At 36.8% G+C, this 23867-nt stretch overlaps 8 protein-coding genes across 8 annotated transcripts; 5 read left to right on the forward strand and 3 right to left on the reverse strand.

Moving 5' to 3' along the window:
• Positions 1-4593: 4593 nt before the first annotated feature.
• BDB00DRAFT_751307 (uncharacterized protein) lies at positions 4594-4833 on the forward strand (the record flags this gene model as incomplete). Its single annotated transcript, XM_053118624.1, has 2 exons — positions 4594-4668; positions 4729-4833. Coding segments are annotated over 2 exons (180 nt in total), but the record flags the coding sequence as incomplete, so codon positions are not given.
• Positions 4834-7537: 2704 nt separating this feature from the next.
• On the reverse strand, positions 7538-9911 carry BDB00DRAFT_933761 (uncharacterized protein; the record flags this gene model as incomplete). Its single annotated transcript, XM_053129129.1, has 4 exons — positions 9270-9911; positions 8672-9140; positions 8222-8557; positions 7538-7809 (listed from the first exon to the last, which is right to left on the reverse strand). Exons 1-4 carry the CDS (start codon positions 9501-9503, stop codon positions 7538-7540), a joined length of 1311 nt encoding a protein of 436 aa, XP_052973343.1. The 5' UTR covers positions 9504-9911.
• Positions 9912-10809: 898 nt separating this feature from the next.
• Positions 10810-11134, forward strand: BDB00DRAFT_878962 (CTAG/Pcc1 family; the record flags this gene model as incomplete). The annotated part of the gene is made up of 2 exons (XM_053127810.1): positions 10810-10955; positions 11023-11134. The coding sequence occupies 2 exons, from the start codon at positions 10810-10812 to the stop codon at positions 11132-11134; spliced, it is 258 nt and encodes an 85-aa protein (XP_052973344.1).
• Positions 11135-11282: 148 nt separating this feature from the next.
• On the forward strand, positions 11283-13009 carry BDB00DRAFT_775124 (glucose-6-phosphate isomerase; the record flags this gene model as incomplete). The annotated part of the gene is made up of 2 exons (XM_053120200.1): positions 11283-11981; positions 12047-13009. The coding sequence occupies 2 exons, from the start codon at positions 11283-11285 to the stop codon at positions 13007-13009; spliced, it is 1662 nt and encodes a 553-aa protein (XP_052973345.1).
• Positions 13010-13705: 696 nt separating this feature from the next.
• Positions 13706-16727, forward strand: BDB00DRAFT_856296 (nucleoporin Nup85-like protein). The gene is made up of 9 exons (XM_053125778.1): positions 13706-13879; positions 13976-14161; positions 14274-14421; positions 14511-14595; positions 14703-15456; positions 15534-15644; positions 15706-15829; positions 15912-16021; positions 16111-16727. Exons 1-9 carry the CDS (start codon positions 13793-13795, stop codon positions 16252-16254), a joined length of 1749 nt encoding a protein of 582 aa, XP_052973346.1. The 5' UTR covers positions 13706-13792; the 3' UTR covers positions 16255-16727.
• Positions 16711-18782, reverse strand: BDB00DRAFT_153756 (uncharacterized protein). The gene is made up of 7 exons (XM_053116254.1): positions 18691-18782; positions 18214-18614; positions 18007-18135; positions 17835-17920; positions 17543-17764; positions 17346-17479; positions 16711-17272 (listed from the first exon to the last, which is right to left on the reverse strand). Exons 1-7 carry the CDS (start codon positions 18714-18716, stop codon positions 16837-16839), a joined length of 1434 nt encoding a protein of 477 aa, XP_052973347.1. The 5' UTR covers positions 18717-18782; the 3' UTR covers positions 16711-16836.
• A 391-nt stretch (positions 18783-19173) lies between these two features.
• On the reverse strand, positions 19174-22093 carry BDB00DRAFT_775145 (mediator complex subunit MED14-domain-containing protein; the record flags this gene model as incomplete). Its single annotated transcript, XM_053120203.1, has 10 exons — positions 19174-19550; positions 19641-19764; positions 19917-20069; positions 20174-20385; positions 20582-20896; positions 21017-21154; positions 21209-21332; positions 21461-21631; positions 21806-21863; positions 22020-22093. The coding sequence occupies 10 exons, from the start codon at positions 22091-22093 to the stop codon at positions 19174-19176; spliced, it is 1746 nt and encodes a 581-aa protein (XP_052973348.1).
• Positions 22094-23007: 914 nt separating this feature from the next.
• On the forward strand, positions 23008-23853 carry BDB00DRAFT_775123 (uncharacterized protein; the record flags this gene model as incomplete). Its single annotated transcript, XM_053120199.1, has 2 exons — positions 23008-23722; positions 23792-23853. 2 exons carry the CDS (start codon positions 23008-23010, stop codon positions 23851-23853), a joined length of 777 nt encoding a protein of 258 aa, XP_052973349.1.
• Positions 23854-23867: the final 14 nt, after the last annotated feature.

Raw genomic sequence — 23867 nt, forward strand, 5'->3', positions numbered from 1 at the left:
CAAAAACTTGAGAATTATTTAAGGTTGAGAAAAATCTTAATAGTTAAGAATTTATATAATAATCTTAAAACAAAAATACAAATTTTTTTAATTTAATATTTTAATTATAATTATTATCTATATCACTTCAATAATTTTGTTTTTAAAAACATATTTCATCATATAAAGATTTTTTAGGAATTTAATTTTTGATTTAATTAAAAAACAGAACATTAATCCTTCTGTAATTCTTATTATTATATCATAGAGAAAGGAATTAATGTTATTAATTTTATAGAGTAAAAAGAATTACTTTTAATCTAGTAATATAAATATATAATTATTTTTTTAAATCTGTATAATAAAACATTAGTTATTTAAGAATATATTTATAATGAATAATAATTTTCTGGAAATTAAAAAGATGAAAAATAAAAGTTTTTTACTTCTACTAGATATAGTATATCTTGAATTAATTTTTATTGTTTTTTAAGAGAAGATTTATCAGATGATTAGTTTATAGGTAAATGTTTATCCATTTATTTACTTTTTAATTTTTATTTGATAAATCTATATTATTTATAAATATTTTATGTTTAAAAAAGAAAAACATTATATAATTCTAATAGTAGTAATTACAGATATTATTTTTAAATTTTAAAGCATTTAAGAACAATCTGAATGTTGATTTTTATAAAAAAATAATAATAACTTAATATAATTAAATTTAAATTAATAATTTAAATAATCTTATTTTTTTCAAGAAATTTATTATAAAATCTCAAATATAAGCATAATGTTTAGCCCTTGCACAATCACCTACTTCATCAAAGCACTCTTGCTCAAAGTGAACTTTGCCTTATTATTCATCTTAATATATATATACTCATGAAGTTTTATCAGTTAGAATATTAAACCACAATAGCTAAAGTTGTTACATTTAACAATCCTATACATAAAAGGCTTGCACATCCCCATCAACCTTCCACCTCTATATATCATAATCTAGCTATATTTCGTTGACAAGCTCCTCAAGTAGAGGAGGGGTTTACTCACTACTGTTGCGCTGGGTTTAATCATTTTAGCTAATAACATTTATAGTGTCTAAATAATTTCGATCTAAATTTGAAACTCTTTATCTAAACCAATTAAAATTATAAAATTAAAAAAAGTCTAGAAAATCAAGATTTTCTTATTTTTTTATTTCTTTATAATTCCCTGTTAATATCAATTAATTAAAGTTTTAACAAATTTAAATTTGTTGAACCTTTAGTTATTAATAATTAACTCCCTTATTTCTTTATAATTCCCTGTTAATATCAATTAATTAAAGTTTTAACAAATTTAAATTTGTTGAACCTTTAGTTATTAATAATTAACTCCCTTAGTAATACAAAATTATTGGTTGTTCTGAATATATAATATCTTAAATCACTGAGCTCATTGTCGCTGTGAAGGATAGAAAACAATCTTGTTTGTATTAAATGACCAAATTTTAGCTATTCATTTTATTTTCAAGTAAATCCATATAATTATCATTAAAATCTTCTTACCAAATCCATTTATTATGTGAATTATCATAATCTTTCCATTTAACATAATATTTCATTCGTTTTTTAAATTTCCTATGTTCTATAATTCTTTCAACTTCAAAACTATCATCATCTATATAATTATCATTTTCTATATCTATATTATTTATTGGTAATTCATTGCTATGATTATCATTAAAGTAGTTTCGATTAAATATATCTTGTTGATTAGTCATATCTGTAATTCTTAATATATCAAATTCATATATAATGCTATTTATATTATTATTTCGACCAATAAAAAAAAACTAAATTTGTATATATAATTAAAATAGACAATATTATAAACAATGAACTTTCAAAAATAAATCATAAATACTAGCAATTTTTGGATAACTATAAAGATATCTGAATATAAGTATAGAGAAGAAATAAAAAATATAACAAATATACAGAAAATTAAGCAAGAATTAGTAGATAAATTAGGATACATTCCCATTTTCTTTTTTCTAATAGTTATTTTTAATAAATATGATTATAAAGGTCTTAACTATAGCAGCATCCCTTTTTCTATAACTGCATCCCTTTTTTCTATAGTAGCATCCCTTTTTCTATAGCAGCATCCTTTTTTCTATAGCAGCATCCCTTTTTCTATAGGTGCATCCCTTTTTCTATAGATGGATAATCAGTAATAGTAAAATATCCAAATAAGTTATATATAGAAAATATTATGTAGTTTATTATTTGAAATAGATATTTTATATATTTATATTTATATATTAAAATTGTTGATAAAAAAAAATACTTAGAAAAAAATATTATAATTTATTTATTATTTATCTTCATGTTTAATTTTCTTTTAGATTTAAAAAACTAAGTTTTTTGTTTTATAATTTTAATTTTGTTTTGTAGGATAATATTAAATTGGTAAAAAATAAAATACAATATATTAATTAGTGGTGGCAGAATGGTAATGAGCATATCCCTTCTTTAGGCAAGGAAAACTTGGACGCAGCCTAACTTGACAATGATATTTAGAGATGGAAGGTTGCAGAGGGAGGCAAGCCTTCCATGGGTAATTAACATTACCAACGCCTTCCTTTAAATTAGAATTAAAAAAATATATATAAATAACCATTTATTCATCATAGTAGCATCCCTTTTTCTATAGTAGCATCCCTTTTTCTATAGCAGCATCCCTTTTTCTATAGCAGCATCCCTTTTTCTATAGCAGCATCCCTTTTTCTATAGCAGCATCCCTTTTTCTATAGCAGCATCCCTTTTTCTATAGCAGCATCCCTTTTTCTATAGCAGCATCCCTTTTTCTATAGGTGCATCCCTTTTTCTATAGGTGCATTCCTTTTTCTATAGCAGCATCCCTTTTTCTATAGGTGCATCCCTTTTTCTATAGGCGCATCCCTTTTTCTATAGGCGCATCCCTTTTTCTATAGGTGCATCCCTTTTTCTATAGGTACATCCCTTTTTCTATTATGGCATCCCTTTTTCTATAGGTGCATCCCTTTTTCTATAGCAGCATCCCTTTTTCTATAGGTGCATCCCTTTTTCTATAGCAGCATCCCTTTTTCTATAGCAGCATCCCTTTTTCTATAGCAGCATCCCTTTTTCTATAGCAGCATCCCTTTTTCTATAGCAGCATCCTTTTTTCTATTATGGCATCCCTTTTTCTATTATGGCATCCCTTTTTCTATTATGGCATCCCTTTTTCTATTATGGCATCCCTTTTTCTATAACAGCATCCCTTTTTCTATAGCAGCATCCCTTTTTCTATAGCAGCATCCCTTTTTCTATAGCAGCATCCTTTTTTCTATTATGGCATCCTTTTTTATATAGCAGCATCCCTTTTTCTATAGCAGCATCCTTTTTTCTATTATGGCATCCCTTTTTCTATAGGTGCATCCCTTTTTCTATAGCAGCATCCCTTTTTCTATAGCAGCATCCCTTTTTCTATAGCAGCATCCCTTTTTCTATAGCAGCATCCTTTTTTCTATTATGGCATCCCTTTTTCTATAGGTGCATCCCTTTTTCTATAGCAGCATCCCTTTTTCTATAGCAGCATCCTTTTTTCTATTATGGCATCCTTTTTTATATAGCAGCATCCCTTTTTCTATAGCAGCATCCCTTTTTCTATAGGTGCATCCCTTTTTCTATAGCAGCATCCCTTTTTCTATAGCAGCATCCCTTTTTCTATAGCAGCATCCCTTTTTCTATAGCAGCATCCCTTTTTCTATAGCAGCATCCCTTTTTCTATAGCAGCATCCATTTTTCTATTATGGCATCCCTTTTTCTACTATGGCATCCCTTTTTCTATTATGGCATCCCTTTTTCTATAACAGCATCCCTTTTTCTATAGCATCATCCCTTTTTCTATAGCAGCATCCCTTTTTCTATAGCAGCATCCTTTTTTCTATTATGGCATCCCTTTTTCTATAGGTGCATCCCTTTTTCTATAGCAGCATCCCTTTTTCTATAGCAGCATCCTTTTTTCTATTATGGCATCCTTTTTTATATAGCAGCATCCCTTTTTCTATAGCAGCATCCCTTTTTCTATAGGTGCATCCCTTTTTCTATAGCAGCATCCCTTTTTCTATAGCAGCATCCCTTTTTCTATAGGTGCATCCCTTTTTCTATAGCAGCATCCCTTTTTCTATAGCAGCATCCCTTTTTCTATAGCAGCATCCCTTTTTCTATAGGTGCATCCCTTTTTCTAATAACTACATCCCTTTTTCTATAGGTACATCCCTTTTTCTAAGGTCCATATGTATTTATAGAAAAAGGTTTATGTTTATTATATCATTTAATAACAGGTAAATCTATAAGAGATATGAATGACTTTATTCCTTATACATCATTTTATGCAATTTATAAAGAATTTTGGGAAAATAATAAGAATGAATTAAATAGAATTATAACTAAATTATTAGAAAATATGTTTTCATCCACTACTTTGAGAATAATAAATGCAAAAAAGCTTAATCCTATAGGCTTTAAGAATATGACTTTACTTATAGATGGTCATGATAGTCGTATAGATTTTAACGATAAAGATATAAAGAAAAGAAATTTTTATTCATATAAATTCAAAAATTCAGGTTTACGAACACAAGTTATATATGATATTAATGAATTTGCAGTTAATGTATCTGATAGTAAACTATACAGAAATTATAATGATGGGCAAATGTTTTTAGATATGAAGTTGGAAAATAAATTAAATGAAAATGATTGCATAGCATTTGATGGTGGTTACTACTACTATATTGAAAAATTTATAGAAAATTGTGATAGAAAAAGAAATGATAAAATAAATCTTAATAATTTTATGTTTCCTATTAGAAAAAGTAAAAATATAGACTTAAATAATAATGAATTACTATATAATGAAACTTTTGGAAGTTTTAGAAGTAAAATAGAATCATGTTTTAGATTTCTTGGCAATAAATTCAAAGGGTTTAATAATAATGAAAGTACTATAAAAGCTACAGATTTAAAAATATATAATGTACAATTAAAATTATCACTTCTATTATTAAATATTCAAAAGTTTTGTCAGTTATATAATATACCTAATAAACCAAATCATCTGTTATGGGTTAATGAAAACTTTGATTATCCTAATCCTAATAGAAATAATAATATAAATAGCATTATATATGAATTTGATATATTAAGAATTACAGATATGACTAATCAACAAGATGTATTTATTCGAAACTACTTTAATGATAATCATAGCAATGAATTACCAATAAATAATATAGATATAGAAAATGACAATTATACAGATGATGATAGTTTTGAAGTTGAAAGAATTCTAAAACATAGGAAATTTAAAAAACGAATGAAATATTATATTAAATGGAAAGATTATGATGATTCACATAATGAATGGATTTGGCAAGATTTTAATGATACAGCAATTATTGATAATTATATAAATTTACTTGAAAATAAAATGAATAGCTAAAATTTGGTCATTTAATGCAAACAAGATTGTTTTCCTTCTAAATTTATTTCAAATTATAACCATATATTTTATTAATTTTATTAAGTATATTAATGAAGGAGAACATTTATTTATAAATAAATTTAAAAATTATATTAAACATATAATGAATTGAGAATATTAAATTTTTTCAAAACACTGCAATATATTAAGTACTAAAACATACAGCAAAAAATGAATAATTATTTTATAAGTATAGATTATATTTTTATTTTTTATTTTCATCTTCAATACTTTTTGCCAAGACTTTTTAATTCATCACATGACATGACATAAGCAATAATTTTACTTTTTGCATAAAAATTGAATTTCTTTAATGATAAAAAGATAAGCATGGAAACTATCAGTATAAAGAATTATGATAAATATGAATTTTCTGTAAAGTCATTAAATGATTTTAAATATAATCTTAATTATAAACTTAAAAATTTTATAATTGATCCTACTTTTGCATTTAGTAATTGTAGCACATGGCTTGGTAAAAAACCTTATAAAATTAAAATAAATATTGATATGACTAAAGAAGATAATATAGATTTTGAGAATATGATAAATGTTATGTATAATGAAATTAATTCTTATTTTAAAAAAATGGAAGGCTTGAATACAACATTAATTAATCCTCTAATAATTAAACTATATTAGAGAATACAATAATATTATACTTAACAATAAGCGATATTACAGTTATTAAAAATATTGAAAATAAAGAAAAAGTTGATATTGATTTATTGAAAAGTAAAAAGTTTAATATATATCCATTGATATTTTCTATATCAATTACTAAGTCTAATGAAAAAATATATATAAACTTTAACATAAAAAGTGCTTTCATAGAATTTCTAGAAAGCAATACAGTAGATAATATATTGAAATTAATTATGATACAGCTATAAATGCATTTAGGAATATAAAATAAATTAATGTCATGTGATGAATTAAAAAGTCTTGGCAAAAAGTGTCAAAAATACAATCTATACTTATAAAATAATTGTTCATTTTTTGCTGTATGTTCTAGTATTTAATATATTGCAGTGTTTTGAAAAATTTTAATATTCTCAATTCATTATATGTTTAGTAAAATTTTTAAATTTATTTATAGATTAATGTTCTCCAATGGTATAGCAAACTACGTTTAGAGAACAGTTATATGTTTTTATAATAACCAAATCATTCTAAACATAAAGAATCTATATATAAATTTTACAATTCCTAAAATAAAAAAATACATCAATTCTAAAAATTAATTATTAAGCATTTTTTCATGTAAATATTTTTAAGATAATTAATGCTAAGATCTTCTTAGAAATGACATAATATCACTTTATTTAATCAACATATACTAATATACATTAAATTACATATAAAAACATTACTTACCTAAAATAATATAATGCTATTTAGATGCTATGTGATTTCCAAGAAGATCTTAACATTAATTATCTAAAAAATATTTGCATCAAAAAATGCTTAATAATTAATTTTTAGAATTGATGTATTTTTTTATTTTAGGAATTGTAAAATTTATATATAGATTCTTTATGTTTAGAATGATTTGGCTATTATAAAAACATATATCATTAAGGATATATAACTGTTCTCCAGACGTAGTTTGCTATACCATCCTTCACAGCGACAATGGGCTCAGTGATTTAAGATATTGTATATTCAGAACAACCAACAATAGTGTATTACTAACTAATATAACTTCAAGAGTATATATATAAAAAAGTGTGGTATAAAACAAACAATGCAGAAAAAAAAGATGAATAATAAGACAAAGTTCACTTTGAGCAAGAGTGCTTTGATGAAGTAGGTGATTGCTCTACTGCTACAAACAAAGGTAGAATGAGACTCGGCTCTACTAGTAACACAACAGCTGGTACAGCATACGTATTATTGCATAGCTGCTGCATATTTTCCATTACCATCTTACCATACACCACTAGCTTCAGGAGTGGAACCATCTTCATGATGTAATCTTCTTCATCTGTGGGGTACTTCAGTACTGAGGATCCAGCCATTGTAACGCAATTGCACCATTTTCTCGCACACTGACATCTTGACCTACCAACACCGACAAATATTCAAAAAGATCGAGCTTGCTATCATCACCAACACATCGTCGTCGTTGTAGCTGGGAAACATGGCGTTGTCGTTCTTCTCCTTCCAGACTTAGCCCCACACGACCAATTGCCGTACGTTTTCCCCATGAAGTGAGTGCTTCTGTGTGCAAGGCGGCGTCGTGCATCCAATCGTTGTTAGTGTGGTAAACTAAGATCCGGTACAGACAGATGTCTTGATAGAAGGTTTCTCTTTACCGCACCGGGATCCAATAAGGGACACGGTTGCGCACATGCACCTAGCTGGATTGAAATGTGAATCCTTCATATAACTCAGTAAAGAAACCAAGTATGAAACAACCGTTCAAAAACACATCTCAAACCATCATAAAAGTTTTTTATTCGTTCTTACAGCAAAGCACCAGTAAGGTCCTTACTGACAAAGAAGTTGATAAGCTTTCCACCTTCAGATCTGTTTCTCCGTTAAGACCGAGTTCTCAAACAATGTTTGAAAGTTAGATATAAAAGAAGATAGTTTCTATAGCTGATATTGTACTTTGTTCAATCTTTTGAATATAATCCATTCTCAAACGACTTATTTGTCTTTGCTTATTTCGATTTACCACAGTTAGTCGCACTGGGTGGAGCAAACTGTCGTAAGATGTTATATAGTGGATCACGGCCAGAAATGTTCAATGCTGCCAAATTCATCGCACTTGCAAGATAACAGATATTCTTTGGTACACTCATCGCCCATTCTCGCCATAATGTTTCATTGTTTCGATCAATATGCATATGTAGACACCGATCGTTTTTCTTCAACAACATACAAACTTGTTGACGACGTTCGGCACTTTCTGGTTCTCCTTCTGCTTTTCCATGTTGGGCCATGGTCTCTGATGCGATTCGTTGGCGGGTAGTGGTCGGCAAGGTGATTTGGCTACTTCGTTGGTGTTGTACTTTGTTGTCATAAGCGGTAATAAACTGTGCTTTGGCTTCACCCAGCTACTGATAGAGGTTCGCAAGGCGTCCGCTAAGCATTTCTGAATCCGGGTGGCAGTGGTCAATAATACTCCGACAAATGTTATCGTGATCTTGTGGGAGAGGTGTAGCTATGTTCATGGCATACTCGGCAACTAAAATTGTGATCATCCAAGTTATATCCATCAGGCGTCGCATTTCAGGAAGCTGTTCGTCATATTTGTCGCGTCCAGGATCGAACGATGGAATAATGACGTTTGATGTTCCTTGTGGTGGTGCTTGCTGTTCGCCGTCATGAAGCCATTCCTCTGTTGCGAAAGTTTGTAACGTCGGAATTCCCACAACGTCCAAGAATTGTGTGTTCAGAATTCCATGCTTAAAATAAAAGTTGCCCAGGGCAGTTTTTGTGACAGTGCGTGAAAACGTGACGGCAATGAGCGGTCGTGTTGCATAAAAATAGCGTCGCAGCTGTGAGATGGCTCCGTCAAAAGTGTTTTCTTTGCCATACCACGGATACAAGTTGACAAAGGGGAAAATATTTGTATCCAATTCCTGGGGGCTCTAATTGGTATAGCCTTGTTCATATGCTTGCAAGCGTGCAAGAAAGTCTCGCGCAATATGACCAACTCTTGAAAATCCGGAAAGAAAAGGTTGGAAAGGAGGATTACCACGGTAGAACGAAATCGGTACATCGTGTCCAACGAGCGCAAGAATAGTATGTCCAAGGACGATCCTAGGTCGACCTTGGTCAAGGATTGCTTCAAGTGCTTGATTATTCAGTGGGCATCGGATGGTGTTGGCTGCTTGTTGGTTTTCCGTAACGTAATTTCGGATAAAATAAATCCAATCTTGGAGCCCAAGTTCAATATCAGCTGATGGTGGTACCGCACGCTTTTGAAATTCGTCAAAGAAATTGGTCTCCATATTCACAAAGAGTGTACGGTCATGGTCACTTGGTTTGTATGACGCAAAAAAACCACCATATTGCTGGTTGAGTAAGAGCCTTTGCTGAAAGATGGCGATCAATATACGCTCCTGTAGATCAAGGACGAATGTACTTGTCTGTGGTGGAAGTTGTGCGTTCGGGAATTCAAAGATACGGCAAGAAGCAAAACCGACTGGGCTAACTACTTTTAAGGCACGTAAAACTCGCCAAGTACATTATTGAGTTGCACTGCGCTTGCTATATCATTTTGGTGACGGCCGAAGGGAGTGGTTGGGTTGGTGCTGGTACCGATGTAGCGGATATGTAGCGGAGCTTTTGGATTTTGCTCAAGTTGTTTAAATCGGTATATACTGGAGATAATTTTCCCGTAGTGAAAAGCCAGACTCTGACGAATACGCTTATGAACATCTCTAATTTTACCAATGCAATGTCCATCGTTCGACAACAAGAACCCTCTGCCCATCATTATGCAGCATCTCAATAACAATCATTGGGCTACAATCGATACATAATAACGCACTTCAGGATGGACTGGCGTATTATCAACTCGATGTGTATAAAGGCATACCGATCAATGGGTAAGTTGATAATCTGCGTAAAACAAAGTGGCGTTATCTGCAAAAAAAAGCCTGACGACGAAAAGACGGTGCGTGCTGGACCCTCTACACTAGATAGTCACTCTACTAGTAGACAAATTTTTACTTCCTGAACAGTATTTCCTCTCTCCTCGAACACCGCTCTCTTCATTTGATTGTTATTTGATATAATGTAGTAGAGTTAAATAGCGATGTTGATCAGTTTTACTTTATACCTTAAAGGAACACTAATATGATATAGGAAACAAAAGAACAAACCACTTAGGTATACACAACCTTGCGGACACCCCCACAAGTATATATTGATAGGATGGGGTGTCCGTATCAAAGCCTCATAATAAAGCAGTTTAGATTCCTTTCGGTCTCGTTGACTTATTCTGTCTCTTTTGGTTCATTGAATATAACATAATGCAAAAGTAAGATACATAGGCTCTTTGGAACTTGTGAAACAGCAGGAGAATAGAGAAAAAGTATGGCACAAAAGCTAAAAGAAAAAGAAATATGCAAAAGTAGTTGAAGTTATGGATTTTAGCAGCAGTTTCTCTTTGTGCTTGTATAAGCGCCACTTGTGATACCCAGAACGCTTTGAGGCAGTTTAAATTTCTATACTCTACGCATATTCAAAATGGAACACACAATGTGAGTTATAAAAGAAATCGTGTTGAAAATAAAAAGTTAAACCTAACAAATGCCAGCATTGCTTAGAAAAATAGAGATCCCGTTTCCAACCAATCGCTTGGCAACGATTGCTCAACGTGTATTAAATGTCGACAAAGAACTCAAAACTGATCAAGTCAAACGATCGCTGAGCGTCAATGACGATAAACTAGAAGCGTACGTTGTTTTGAGTGTAATGGCATTATCATACTTTCAGACTAACAGAAGAGTTTATTGATAAAAGACTTTTCGAGTGTACGACGGCACGTATGATGCGCGTTTCGGTGAATTCCTTCCTGGAGATGCTAACCATGGTCACTCGAACAATGGACGAGTGCGACACGCTGAACGCTTAGCTTACATAACATTACCAAACAAGCAAAGAAAATTGGCGAGGGGAAACAAAATATGGAATAAACACACAAGCGGATTATTTTACTTTACTTTTCTTACGCGCGTTCTTTTTCTTCTTTATCCTCTTTTAATTTCTCAACGACAACAACAATGGTACTACCCAACGATCTGGAGGCATGGAAAAAGCTCCAAAAGCACTATGATTCCGTCGGTCGCGACTTGGTCATGAAAGAAATGTTTATGGAGGACAAGAACCGCTTCAAGAAATTCTCGCGTCATTATAACAATAACGAGCTTTTGCTGGATTTCTCTAAAAACATAATCAATGAAGCGACGCTGAACCTGTTGCTGGCGCTTGCCAAGGAAGCCAAGGTCGAAGAGATGCGTGACAAGATGTTTTCAGGCGAGCATATCAACATTACTGAGGATCGCGCTGTTTTACATGTTGCATTGCGTAATCTCAGTGATAAACCCATCTATGACAAGGGCGAGGATGTCATGCCCGAGGTCCGTGAGGTGCTTGCACATATGAAGGATTTCACAGAATCGGTCCGATCTGGCAAGTGGAAGGGATATACTCGCAAATCCATCACCGACATTGTCAATATCGGCATCGGCGGCTCGGATCTGGGTCCATTGATGGTGTGCGAAGCACTCAAGCACTATGGAAAGGACAATTTGCGTGCCCATTTTGTGTCCAATATCGACGGCACTCATCTCGCGGAGACACTAAAGGTGGTGCATCCGGAAACGACTCTCTTCATTGTTGCTAGTAAGACTTTTACCACTGCTGAGACGATCACGAATGCAAATTCTGCCAAAAAATGGTTCTTGGAACATGCAAAGGATGTAAGTACAGTCAAGAAAGAATGCATCATTGGTATCCATTATGTTAATATCCCTTGCCTTCACAGAATAAACATGTGGCCAAGCATTTTGTTGCCGTGTCGACCAACCACAAAGAAGTATCTGCGTTTGGCATCGACACTAAAAACATGTTCCAGTTTTGGGATTGGGTCGGTGGCCGTTTTTCGGTGTGGTCAGCCATTGGTTTGTCGGTTGCTCTATTTATTGGATACGACAATTTCGAATTGTTCTTGCGCGGGGCCCATGAGATGGATGAACACTTTCGCACTACGCCTCTCAAAGACAACCTTCCCGTTCTACTTGGGTTGCTCAGTGTCTGGTACAATAATTTTTTTGGTGCGCAAACAGAAGCATATTTGCCTTATGACCAGTACATGCATCGCTTCACCGCGTACTTTCAGCAATGCTCCATGGAATCAAACGGCAAATACGTCTCCCGCAGCGGTGACCGTGTGATCGCCTCAACTGCACCCATCCTTTGGGGCGAACCAGGTACCAACGGCCAACACGCATTCTATCAAGCCATTCACCAGGGTATGAAACTCGTTCCGTGCGATTTTCTTGCACCTATCGAAACTCTGAATCCTATCGAGCATGGAAAGCATCACGAGATGCTCTTATCCAACTTCTTCGCTCAGACCGAGGCGTTAATGGTTGGCAAGACCGAAGAGCAAGTGCGCAAAGAAATGGGACCCAAGGCGGACGACAAAATTGTGCCTCAGCGTGTGTTCCCCGGCAACAAACCTACCAACTCGATCATGTTTCAAAAACTTACGCCCAAGACACTGGGCACATTGATAGCCATGTACGAGCACAAGAATTTCACCCAAGGTGTCATTTGGAACATCAACTCGTTCGACCAGTGGGGTGTCGAGCTTGGAAAGCAGCTGGCCAAGGTGATTGAGCCCGAGCTTGCTAAAAAGGGGACCGTATCGACGCATGATGTGTCGACGAACGGACTTATCAATCATTACAAGTCGCATAAGCGTTCGTACGAAGACATTAGCTAAATTTTTAGTACATTTTGCATACACAAAACCCATGCAATAAAAAAAGTGGCTAGCCCATTTTCTCCCTCTCTTCTAAGTTCTCCTTTAACCTTTTAGCTGTCGGCCTAAGATAAAGTTCAAACAAACCGATATGCCTGGCCTAACTACTCCACAGAATCAGCGTTTCGGTGTCCATGACATGCCACCCAACGAATGCTATGATCGCATAGACGAATTCTTGGATGCCAACAAGAATGTTGCTACCAGTTTTATCGCCGACGATGACAACCAGAACATGGGCTTGCTCTGTGCTAATCTACCCAACAATCAAACACGGGCAACTGCAGTGGCTCTCAGCCGAAGGCAGATTGCTAACTATCTTATGACGCACGGTTACGTATGCGAAGGACCCGTCAGTAATGACTCAACCGGTATCCGATGTGTACGGCCACAACAGTAGTGAGAGAGGCTTTCAGCAATAACGACAGCTGTATGTCGCGGTAGAAACGTGCAGAATAGCTTGTTCCTTTTCTTGTGTACACATTCGTTGAATAGGTGATGCTCGTTTACTTGTAATAAATTCAAAAAAAAGTTCGGTTGCTTCTAATAAAAATGGCTTCCAGCAGCTTGGGTGTATAGACTATGGCTGCGTAATATCAAACAGCAAGGTCAAACAATCTGTCAATCGCTTGGACTTTACTGCTCAGCTTAATTTCTAACAGCGGACAACTGTTATAAGTTATCTCGTCTCACTTTTTTCCTGCAGTTTACCTTTCACTTCTCTCTTTGTCAAATACACACTTCATGTCCGCCCACGAGCATTGTCAATGCAACGTTTATAAATGCATTGCACAGATACCTATTGATCCGATCGATCGTGATCGATTCGAGGTAAGCATTTCACACAGAGCTTTGTCAAAAACTAGTTACTCGGTATTCTTACCTTGTGTTCTATCTTTCAACCCGTGGAACGTAAAACCAAAACAGATGTTTGAACGATCTGCTATACTATTCCGCTCGATACACGAATCAACGCGACAATCACAACAACATTCTTTGAAAGAAACGCGTTCACAGTCAAAATTGCCGAAAATCAGTTCCGAGTACAAAGCAATGGTGCAAAACTATTTTGCGTCAATGACGACCGGAAAGTCGTTTTCAGAATTTGTTAAGGTTCGTGTAGTTACTTTTTCGTAAACTGTATACCAGCTTGAAAGGAGCAAGCGCTACACTCCTCTTTTGTACTTTTCTCACCTTTAATTTGGGATCATTTCCTATACTGTAGGCTCAAGGCCAGCTTGGCGTAGGCAAACTTAAAGAGTACAAACATCTTTTAGGAATGTGGGAGCTTTGCGATATCCTCTATTTTACAGATGGCGATAAGCGGAAAACAGGCACAAGGCTTTTACAATGGATAAATGATATTGATAAAAGTGAGACAACTAGAATCATACTAAGGAACATTGGAGGAAATTGTCTTCAGACGTGAAACTCAAACATTGTAACAATTGTTGTATTTTAGGTTCGCACAATTTTGATATTCAAGGAATCATGAGAAATCAGGAGGGTCCTATCGAACACCGAGATTTTTGGTCTTGCGTAAACAAGTAACGCTTTTTCAACATTTCTATTCTCTTTCCTGTGTACAGATATATATATATATATATATATATATATATATTATAGAGCTAACGAAGTGTTATCAAACGCGTAGGCTGATCTTTCGACGAGATTTCCAAAACCTTATCCAACTCTTAAAAAAAGTCAAAAGTCAAGAAGCGACATCAAAGGAAGCAGCACAACTGATCGATTATCTTCTGTGGATCATCGTCGACATACCCCCGATACCCGACAATCTGGACGATATGGTACAGACAGACAAGTACTGGAGCGATCGCACGAGATGGCGTGAAAAAGTGTATAAAACAGCAAATTCTTTGCAAAAAGCTCGTGTACCATCCGTCATGATGCACCAGAAAAGTCTCCTCAGCGCACTCGGCATTCTCCATGGAGAACCGAAAACTATTGCCAATTGTGCCAGTAATGCAGCAGAAGCCATAATCAGTCTAATCGTCAACGCACATCCATTCGCCGCACCAAATGACATACGAACTATTGCAAACAACGAACCAGATTTATCATTAAATCAGAAGGATGAACGCTTTTATTCATACGCCATGATGATTCAAGGAAACATTGGCTGTGCTTTGGAGACGTTCAAACTGAATGATTGGTGGACACTGGTGCATTTGGTGGACTTGTTCGGGCTGGTCGAAGAGTCAAACTATGTCACTACGATCGATGTTCAACTTTTCAATCCTGATGATGATCGACGATACGATATGCATTTTCGATCGTTCCTTATACTTGTATATGTGCGCATGCTGAGCCAGCAAAGTAGTCTCTGGCACTACGGCTTGGACTACCTAAAAACGTGCGGAACACTTGGTCGAGCGGCACTTATGGATGTGAGTCTCGGTTGTATTTTCCATGAGCAAATAGTTCATTCTCGTACGTAAACCAAGCTAACAAATTAATTCATCAGTACATTCAATCGATGCCTGTTGACCATCATTTTCAAGCAAAGAAAGTAAAGCGTCTACTGGAACATTGTATGGAGCGTGATTATGTTAAAGAAGTCGTCGAGATCTGGAAGGTTGGTATTTCATTTACATATGTTGTTGCATGTAAGTGATATTAACAAATTGATGTAATAGTGCTTGGCCGAACGTGGTATCGAAAACACCTACTCAGAAATCATACGTTACTTGTGCGGTGTTGGGGATTTTTCGTCTATGGAGCAAATATGCGAATTGGCAGTCTATCATTTTGCGCGCACGGGTAAGAAAAATCAAGATAATTTCAATTGCAAGGAAAAAAAAGTATGGTTGCAACCCTTACTAATATTGAAATTTTATGATAGGAGAGTTGACGGATATCGATACTTTGGAATCCCGGTTGGATAATTACAGTGAGCCATTGCCGCAAGTTTCATTCTTCATCCAGTTTTACAAGCTGCATGTTCTATACGAAGTATGTGCCTTAAACTCTGAAATCCATTTCTGTTATCATACAGCGTTCTTACTAACCATGTGTATATATTTATCGATACACCAATTTAGAAGCAAGAGTTTGACGAAGCTATTGAGCTTTTGTATGATCTTTTGATGTCTGACGACACTGATCCCAAGTTTATACCACTTCTCGTAGTCGAAGGAGGTAATGAACTTGAAGGTAAAGATAAAAAAAAACTAATGAATTTGTAAAAGTAAAGAGAGTGGTGCGAGAAGAACCTTCAAAATTGACCGCATCTATTAGAAAAATTCGCCCGGTACTCAGAAACTCAAATCATGTCGTTCCAATACATGCTGCATGATTTACTAAGCCGTGATCAGCTTCCTGGATTGGACTTGCTTGCACTCTACCTCCAACAAACCAAAACCTTTGCTGTTCAGAATGGTACCCAGTATCTCAATATAGTCAAGGAAACTTTTCGCGATTACGTTGAAAACGTGATATATCGATGTGATCAATATAAGCAAATGAATCTGGATGCAGCGACAACGAGGCAACCTTTGTATGGCCAGGAGCAGCAATAAAAAGAAGCTATACACATATACCATAATCTCCACCCTTCACTCTGCACGACAACCTGAAATAAAGGAAAAAGCGGAATGGTATATGGACATATACTGTACTGGCCCGTAACCTTTGGCGGATGATCAGTTGAAGTATGATGGATGAAATGTATGTGGGTTTTTTATTATTATACAGAGGATACAGTGATGGTTTTGGTTTGTAGAAGGAGTGATACTATATGAGTGTTGGTTGCCCTTGATGGATTCTTTTTATTGTTGCTTTTTATCGTGGTTTAACGAACCTAATTGGGAAATGACTTGGCGACACAGTGAGGCAGAACAAATAACACCGTGTTTGAACGGCACTGCGGTGGGTTCTGAGTCATCTGCGGAGGGTGGAATACAACGTGGTTCTTCTTGGCCATCATCGTCTTGGAAAATCCAGCTCTCTACCTCCCCCAACAAGCCTTCAAATTCTGCAAACGGTATAAATCTCTGGAAATCTTGTGACAATTTGACAGGTTTTACGGCATCGGGATTATCCGACTGCTGCTGTTGTTGCCCAGAAGCAGCTGCCGGTGATGGTTGAGGTGGTGTTGCAGTGTTCTCGGGCCGTGACGATAATGGTGAGGCGAGTTTGTGTTGGAATGCAGCGTCAGATACGCAAATGGTATTTGGATTCGTGAACCAGATATCCAATGCGTGTCTATCACAGCCGTCCTTTTCAGCACGTTTCACACAATTCCTCTAATTCACGACACATTATTTTAGATACATACCTTGATACATATATAATGCGGACCGAATCAACTGCACGTGGAATGATTGAAAGATCACCAATGGAGCCCTTGAGCGTATTGTGCAGCTCCAGTTTTTCCAAAGACATCATGAACGGAAGTGTTTGGAACAACACCTGAAAAATGCAATTTTAGCGAACCATCCACTCTATATAGGCGAGAGAGTATCTCATTATTACCTGTATGAGATATACGACATCGCGTTTATCGTTCAAAATATCTTGTAGGAACGAAGCTACGCGCCAATGTGGGTTTCTTGTTACTGACAAATGCAGTAATGTAGGAGCTTCCGTGTCTTTTTTCGTGTCTTTCTCGTATTCCTCTTTCATGCCAACTTGGATAATGTACTGTCGTGCTCGTCCAGTGTTTGGAGAATCCCAGCGAATGACACAAGTAAAATCCTTGAAATCCATGTATCCAAAGGCATGTTAGCGATCGTATATATCACCAGTGATTGTTTTTTCTTATTACCTTGCCATAGGTAAACTTGAGTTCTTGCATGTTGAAACTGTCAAAGTCTAGCTGTTCTTTGTACTTCTCCAGCCATTTTGACGATGCTACAAGAAGACAAGGTACGTCAGTTTTTTACACAGCAAAACAGAGAAACAGAAAACAGCCGTTCAGTAAAAATGCAACAACTTACATTGCCGAGCCAAGTTTGCCATCATGTATATCCTTTCCCAGTCTATCAGAAATCTGTCAATGCATGAATCGATCTCGGTGTATGTAAAAGATAGGACGTTTGAAGGTCTGTCCAATGAAATGTGATCTGCTATAGACGAAAAGGAAATGTTAGTTCATCGTATCCACACGCACACAATTAAGCATGCTTCTTCCTTTTTGTTCTTACCATTAAAATCCTGAATTGGCAGTGGTATATTCTTCCAGTCAAATCTATCTTGCATGACAACGAAGCACTCGTTTCGTCCACAGGCCCACCATCCAGATGCACGCATCAGGACGTCGTTCCACATGAGCGGTGTCATTCTGTCCACCCACGGTCGGACATGTAACGGTATCTCCTTGCCAACACCACCAGGATGCTGTGTATGAGTGTCGTCGACATTACGCGCTGCACAGGCCTTCAAAAGCTCGCGTTGTGGTACACAGAGAACCTCCATTTTGTTGGCCGCAGGGTGATTTAGAACTTGCGATTCAGCAGTAGGTAGAGACTTAAGCAGTGGTCGTGACATATAGGTAACAGAGCTGAGCAAAAGTTGGGACTCGACTTTGCGATTGGTAATGAATGCACTAAGTAGGAATAAAACAGCAGCAAGTAAGTTATTAGCAAATTGCGTATTTACAGGTATAATGAATATATACATACCGGCAGAGCGAGTCCAGTTTTGCCATGAAACGCAAATCAATTGATAAGCTATTATAATACGAGATAGGAGTGAGTTATCGATAGAAATGCAGAAAATAACGACAGCAGTAAACACATACTTGTCCACGTTTCGAACTACATCTGTCTTTCCACTAGCATCCACTCGGCCATTGTGTGTTTTCCGCCGCTTCTTCTGGGCATTTTCTTCTCTATCTTCAACTTCCTCCTCCTCAATTTCTTCCAGGTGACTCTTTCGCTTCTTGGTATGCACATCGGCACCACAAGAGTTCCCGGCGCTCTCCAGCTGGGGCATAAACTGTTCTTTCCACATTTCTTCGTAGTCCACATGCATCATATCAACGATCATCTGGAATAAACCATTCGCATCCCGTTTTTCGCTAAGTGACGAAACAACATGGTGAGTAAATTCAAAGGATGAAAAGATTTCCTACCAGCCCCTTTGCATATATATTCATTAAGCACTTACTTGATACAACATAACCATGAATAAACCTCGTTTTGCACAATAGTAACAACCAGATACCAGTCTTTGAACTGGGCAAATTGTAAAAACACACAGTGTGATGGGTATTGTAGCCTGTTTGCTGGAGCGTGTGCTGCTGCTGTTGAATCTGGAGAGTGTTCTCGAGGCGTCTGATGGCTTGACAGGATATCACCAAAGAGTTTCACAAGATCGTCTGCGCGTAGCGACATTTGTGAAGTGTGGAAGGGTTGCAGACTGAGCTGCTTGGCCAATGATACGATTTCACGAATAACGACTTCGGATCGTAGCCAGAGTAGATGCTTGGAGACATTGGATGGGTCGCTGTTCAGCCGCTCCTCAAGCTCTTTAAGTTTAGCTACAAATACAGAAAAATAGCCATTTGCTTAACAAAACAGTCCACATGGCTATCTCTCAACCCTCTCCCGAATCTGGAGAATCTTCTCACCATCGCCTTCGCCAAGACGATATCCTGCCTCGCGAACTTTGATGCGACCCGATCGCATATCCAAGTTGATATTGATGTAGCGATGGTGACGATATCTAACAATCACTGGCGAAATATCCATCTTCTTCTCGTTCATGTAAAGTTGATCTGTTGATTCATACATATGAGCGAGAAAAATCGATATATCACGGAGCGGCATGTTGGTATAAGAGATTAATGAAGTAAAATGATACCTTTAAGGTCATCTGTAGCCGCAGTTTCCAAGTCAGAGATGACATCTTCAAGTCGACCTTCCACCAAATGTAATCCATTTTCATTGAGGAAAGACTCTTGCACTTTCAGCACCGAACGTAATTTCTCAATGATGCATAAACTGTGGTGTCGTGTTACATGCCACAAGACACGCTCAACATCGATATCCGATGGATTCTAATTGATAGCATCCAGCATTAGCGATTTTGATAAGCATATAAAGACCCAATGAAGTATTAAAGTCAAATAACAGATGAACCGTTCTTCCCTCCCTTACTTACCAATAATTCAGCGCTTGTGTGCAAGTTGCTATCGCCACCCCACAAAACATCCAGTTGGTTCTTTGGATATTTGAGAGCTGAAACAATCTTTGGCCGATCCGCATTATCCATTTTTGAAAGCTCTACCGATGCTCCAAGTCCAGCTTGCTCAATAAGTCCTTTCAAATCATCTCGAATGCTGATGGCCATGTTGACTTGCGGTGAGAACGGTCCTCTCCGTTTGTCAGTTTCGTTGCTGATCGAGATCTCTAGCGCGGTACTGTTGTTATTGCTGTTGTTTGTCTGAGGTTCGCTAGATCGCTCTCCTTCATCACGCTGCGTTTGGACAATAGATGCTTCAAGTGTTAGTATCACACCAGTGTCTACGCGTATATTGTACTAAATAATTATATATGCGAACCTGTGGACGAGCCCAATGAGCTGCTGGAGATCCGCCCTTCCAATAGATAAGTGTCAGCTTGGTTCTTGTCGCATCCATAAACACCTTAAGCTGATCCAACCATCGCGTTCTCGACACCATAACAGCCTGCATATATACGATCTCTAATTGCATGTTGAGACAGAACAGATGTAAATAGTCGTAAAGGTTGACGAGTGGAAAGTATACTGGGGTTGCTGTCGTATCGGGCGTTGTCGTTACTGCTGGTGGTGGTGGTAATAGTTGTTTTTGGGCGTTCATTCGTAAATTATGCAACTGCGCTTCATTCAATGAAATATCCACATCTTTATACCAACAAAACATTTAAATTCAGTTCAGTTTCGTTTATTTTTCTTTACTTACATAACAGCATTTCTCCCCCTTTTTTTGTTCACTATTCTCCTCTATTATGTAAGCAAACTTACCAGCAGCACCACTGCCTGCCGTTGATTTGACTAACACATTTAACGCTACGATCCACCATCGCCGCTCGTTCGGAGCACCCATAAGCGTAAGAGAGACTTCGAATTCGTTCTGGATCAAGAACTTGATTCGGCCACTCTCTATCAAGGACATGTCATCTATTTGTGATGCTGCTACTAAACGAATCACCTTACCTATTCGATAGTCTTTCATCGGTGAAGGTAGTACTTCTGTCGTCATCATTCGCATACGAATTACGTCGTTCATTTTACCGAAAGTGTCCAGTACATCGTTGTCCGTCAAAGGAACGGGTATACTCTAGGTACAAATAATATACACGTGATCCATAATTAGTTTGTGATCACGATTATACACACCTTCCCTCTTTCCTTTATCCAACCTTCTCATTAATTGTCTGGCCCTCTTAGCCATCCAATATGCCGTACCTGAAACTTTGTCGGCATTCGCTGATAGGATCCAGTCGTTAGCACGTCGACTGCACTGAGAATATCGAAATTGCGTATCCTGGCTTTTGGCAATTCTGCATGAATCTTGTGCAAAAAGTGTGTCGAATCGCGAAAGATCTGATTTTGATTGGCCAAAAAAGCCATGATATTCTATACGCCAGTGCAGAAGCCATCATAATGAGTTTGCGTATTAGCAACATGAGAGAAATAGCCATGGTTATACAGCTCCCTCTACTCATTCTTTCATACCTGACACATTTGGATATCTTCTGCGTTGTCTGCCCATTTCACAAGCACTTGCAATTTTATAATTTGTTTCCGAACTAACGTCGCATAGTTGAGAATTTGTCGTTTCTTTTCCACTTCACCTCGAGAAGGCAATCTAAAAATACAATTGTGAGCAATGTGTCAGCACAATAAAATAGCAACAAGACGCGAGCGAGCGTGCATGCACGAATCGAAAAAAACAGCGGCGACAACGACGACAACGAGGATGCAAAATGTTTAGTGAAAATAAGGAAAAGAAAATAATAATTACGTGTCTGTCAATGTCATTAAATCAGCGTGAGCTTTACGAATCATCTTGCTAATGAGAGTTTGAAGAGGCACCATGCAGGCCATTTCGTTGGGTAACGTTATTTTTTCATCGATGTTATTACTGCTTCGTTCGTTGTGATTGCCATTTTGCTGCTGTTGTTTTGCATCGTGTGTGTTACTACTGTTGATCGCTGTTGCTTTCTTTCCATTGCCGTTCTCTTGAGTGTGACCATTACTCTCCATTGGCCGTTGATTTTCATCAGATTCTGAGATCGGTTGCATTAATTTGTAAATAGAATGGAATGTATTGGAATTTAATGGTGCTTGTTGGCTCTTTTTATTCTTGTTTGGCAAGGAACAAAGAGAAGAAAAGAAAGCAGCGGAACAATTAATCTTCAGTGCCGACAATTGATTTATCTGCTAAATTTTATACTGCCAAATAACGAAAGCATTTCATTATAGTGCTAAACGACAGATGGTCGATGTCTTATGACAGCAGTATCTTTTTTTTCTAAAGATGGCCTTGTACACAATTGCTGGTGTAATAATGTAGTATGCAATACGGCATCCGATAACTGATGGTTATTTCAAATGACGCACAGCTCAGTGCAGCCGTTAAATTCTTTATCTTGCTTTACAATAACCAACGATACCCCTTTTTCAAAATTACGTGCAAATGGATGACAAGTTCATTGAATGGTCTACCGTACAAAACACGTGGATAGACCAGTACAGCTCATGCGACGAACTCCCTCAAAAGCTCATTACAGCCTTCTTTGACCCCAACAAGCTGTTTACCAAGAATGCCATTCCCCTATTTAAAGGTGAGAAACCTATTTTCCCGCGCATTGAGGACGCGTTGCACGATTTTAGGCTAATGTACTAATATTGCGAAATAAATAACAGCCGTGGATGCCTCGACTGGAACATTCCAACTCGTAATGACAGCTGCAACTTGTCGTAACTTTCAAGAAACGCTGACAATGTTAATGCAACGCATCGACCCGAAACTTCCCGTACCACAGCAACCGACCCCATTCTGCTCTCAATACATTGACGCTCAGGAATTCCAAGTCAACAGCAAAAATGCCTTCTCTCGGCTACAGCAAAAAGTGAAAAAAGCGAACAAAGCAGCCGACAAGTTACAGCGTGCCAAAGACGATTTGCGACGAGCAGCGGAACTGGTGCAAGGCAAGCACTATGTCTTTTGTGCCATTGATATTGAAGCCTGGGAGCAAGACCACAGTATCTTACTCGAGATAGGATGGAGCTTGTACGATTCGAAAAGCGACCGATATATGGATCAGCACTATCTGATTAATTCATATCGACATCTGGAGAATGGACGCTACGTGAGCGATCAGAAAATGCAGTTTGCATTTGGTACGTCCGTATGGTGCTCGCTGGACCAGGCGCTCAAAGAGTTAAAAAAGGATCTGGATTGGTGCGTGCAACGCGACGGCGGGTTCGTTCTAGTAGGGCACGGATTGGATAGCGATTTAAGATATCTTCGAAAGGCCAAGTTCCTTTGGCCCGGGAGCAATGGCCGAGGTGATACGCTGGACGTTAACCAAAGCGCATTGGTAACTATCTGCAACACCGATGAAATGTATGCAGCTTCGATCAGCAACTTGCATAACCCACCCTCGCTTGGAAGCACACTTGGAATACTCGGGATTGATTGTTGGAATTTACATAATGCTGGTAAGGCAGAGGAAATTACATTGTGCATATATTGGTTCTTTGAATATCCAGTAATCCTTGTTTGTACAGGAAACGATGCCCATTACACGATGCTGCTCTTTATGGAGCTTATCAAAAAAGCTAATGGATAACAAAATATTATAGT

The sequence above is a fragment of the Zychaea mexicana genome, assembly GCF_025766255.1.
Source record: "Zychaea mexicana strain RSA 1403 chromosome Unknown BDB00scaffold_154, whole genome shotgun sequence".
Classification (NCBI taxonomy): Eukaryota; Fungi; Mucoromycota; class Mucoromycetes; order Mucorales; family Lichtheimiaceae; genus Zychaea; species Zychaea mexicana.

Excerpts from the sequence above, each read along its gene's own strand:
- BDB00DRAFT_856296 (XM_053125778.1), top strand. The coding sequence starts at position 13,793 with ATGTCCGCCCACGAGCATTGTCAATGCAACGTTTATAAATGCATTGCA. Across the intron at positions 15,457-15,533 it reads GTCGAGCGGCACTTATGGAT|TACATTCAATCGATGCCTGT; the intron begins GTGAGTCTCGGT and ends TTAATTCATCAG. Across the intron at positions 15,830-15,911 it reads CTATCATTTTGCGCGCACGG|GAGAGTTGACGGATATCGAT; the intron begins GTAAGAAAAATC and ends ATTTTATGATAG.
- BDB00DRAFT_153756 (XM_053116254.1), bottom strand. The coding sequence starts at position 18,716 with ATGGCAAAACTGGACTCGCTCTGCCG. Across the intron at positions 18,615-18,690 it reads AAACTGGACTCGCTCTGCCG|TGCATTCATTACCAATCGCA; the intron begins GTATGTATATAT and ends ATTCCTACTTAG. Across the intron at positions 17,480-17,542 it reads ATGTCGTATATCTCATACAG|GTGTTGTTCCAAACACTTCC; the intron begins GTAATAATGAGA and ends TGCATTTTTCAG.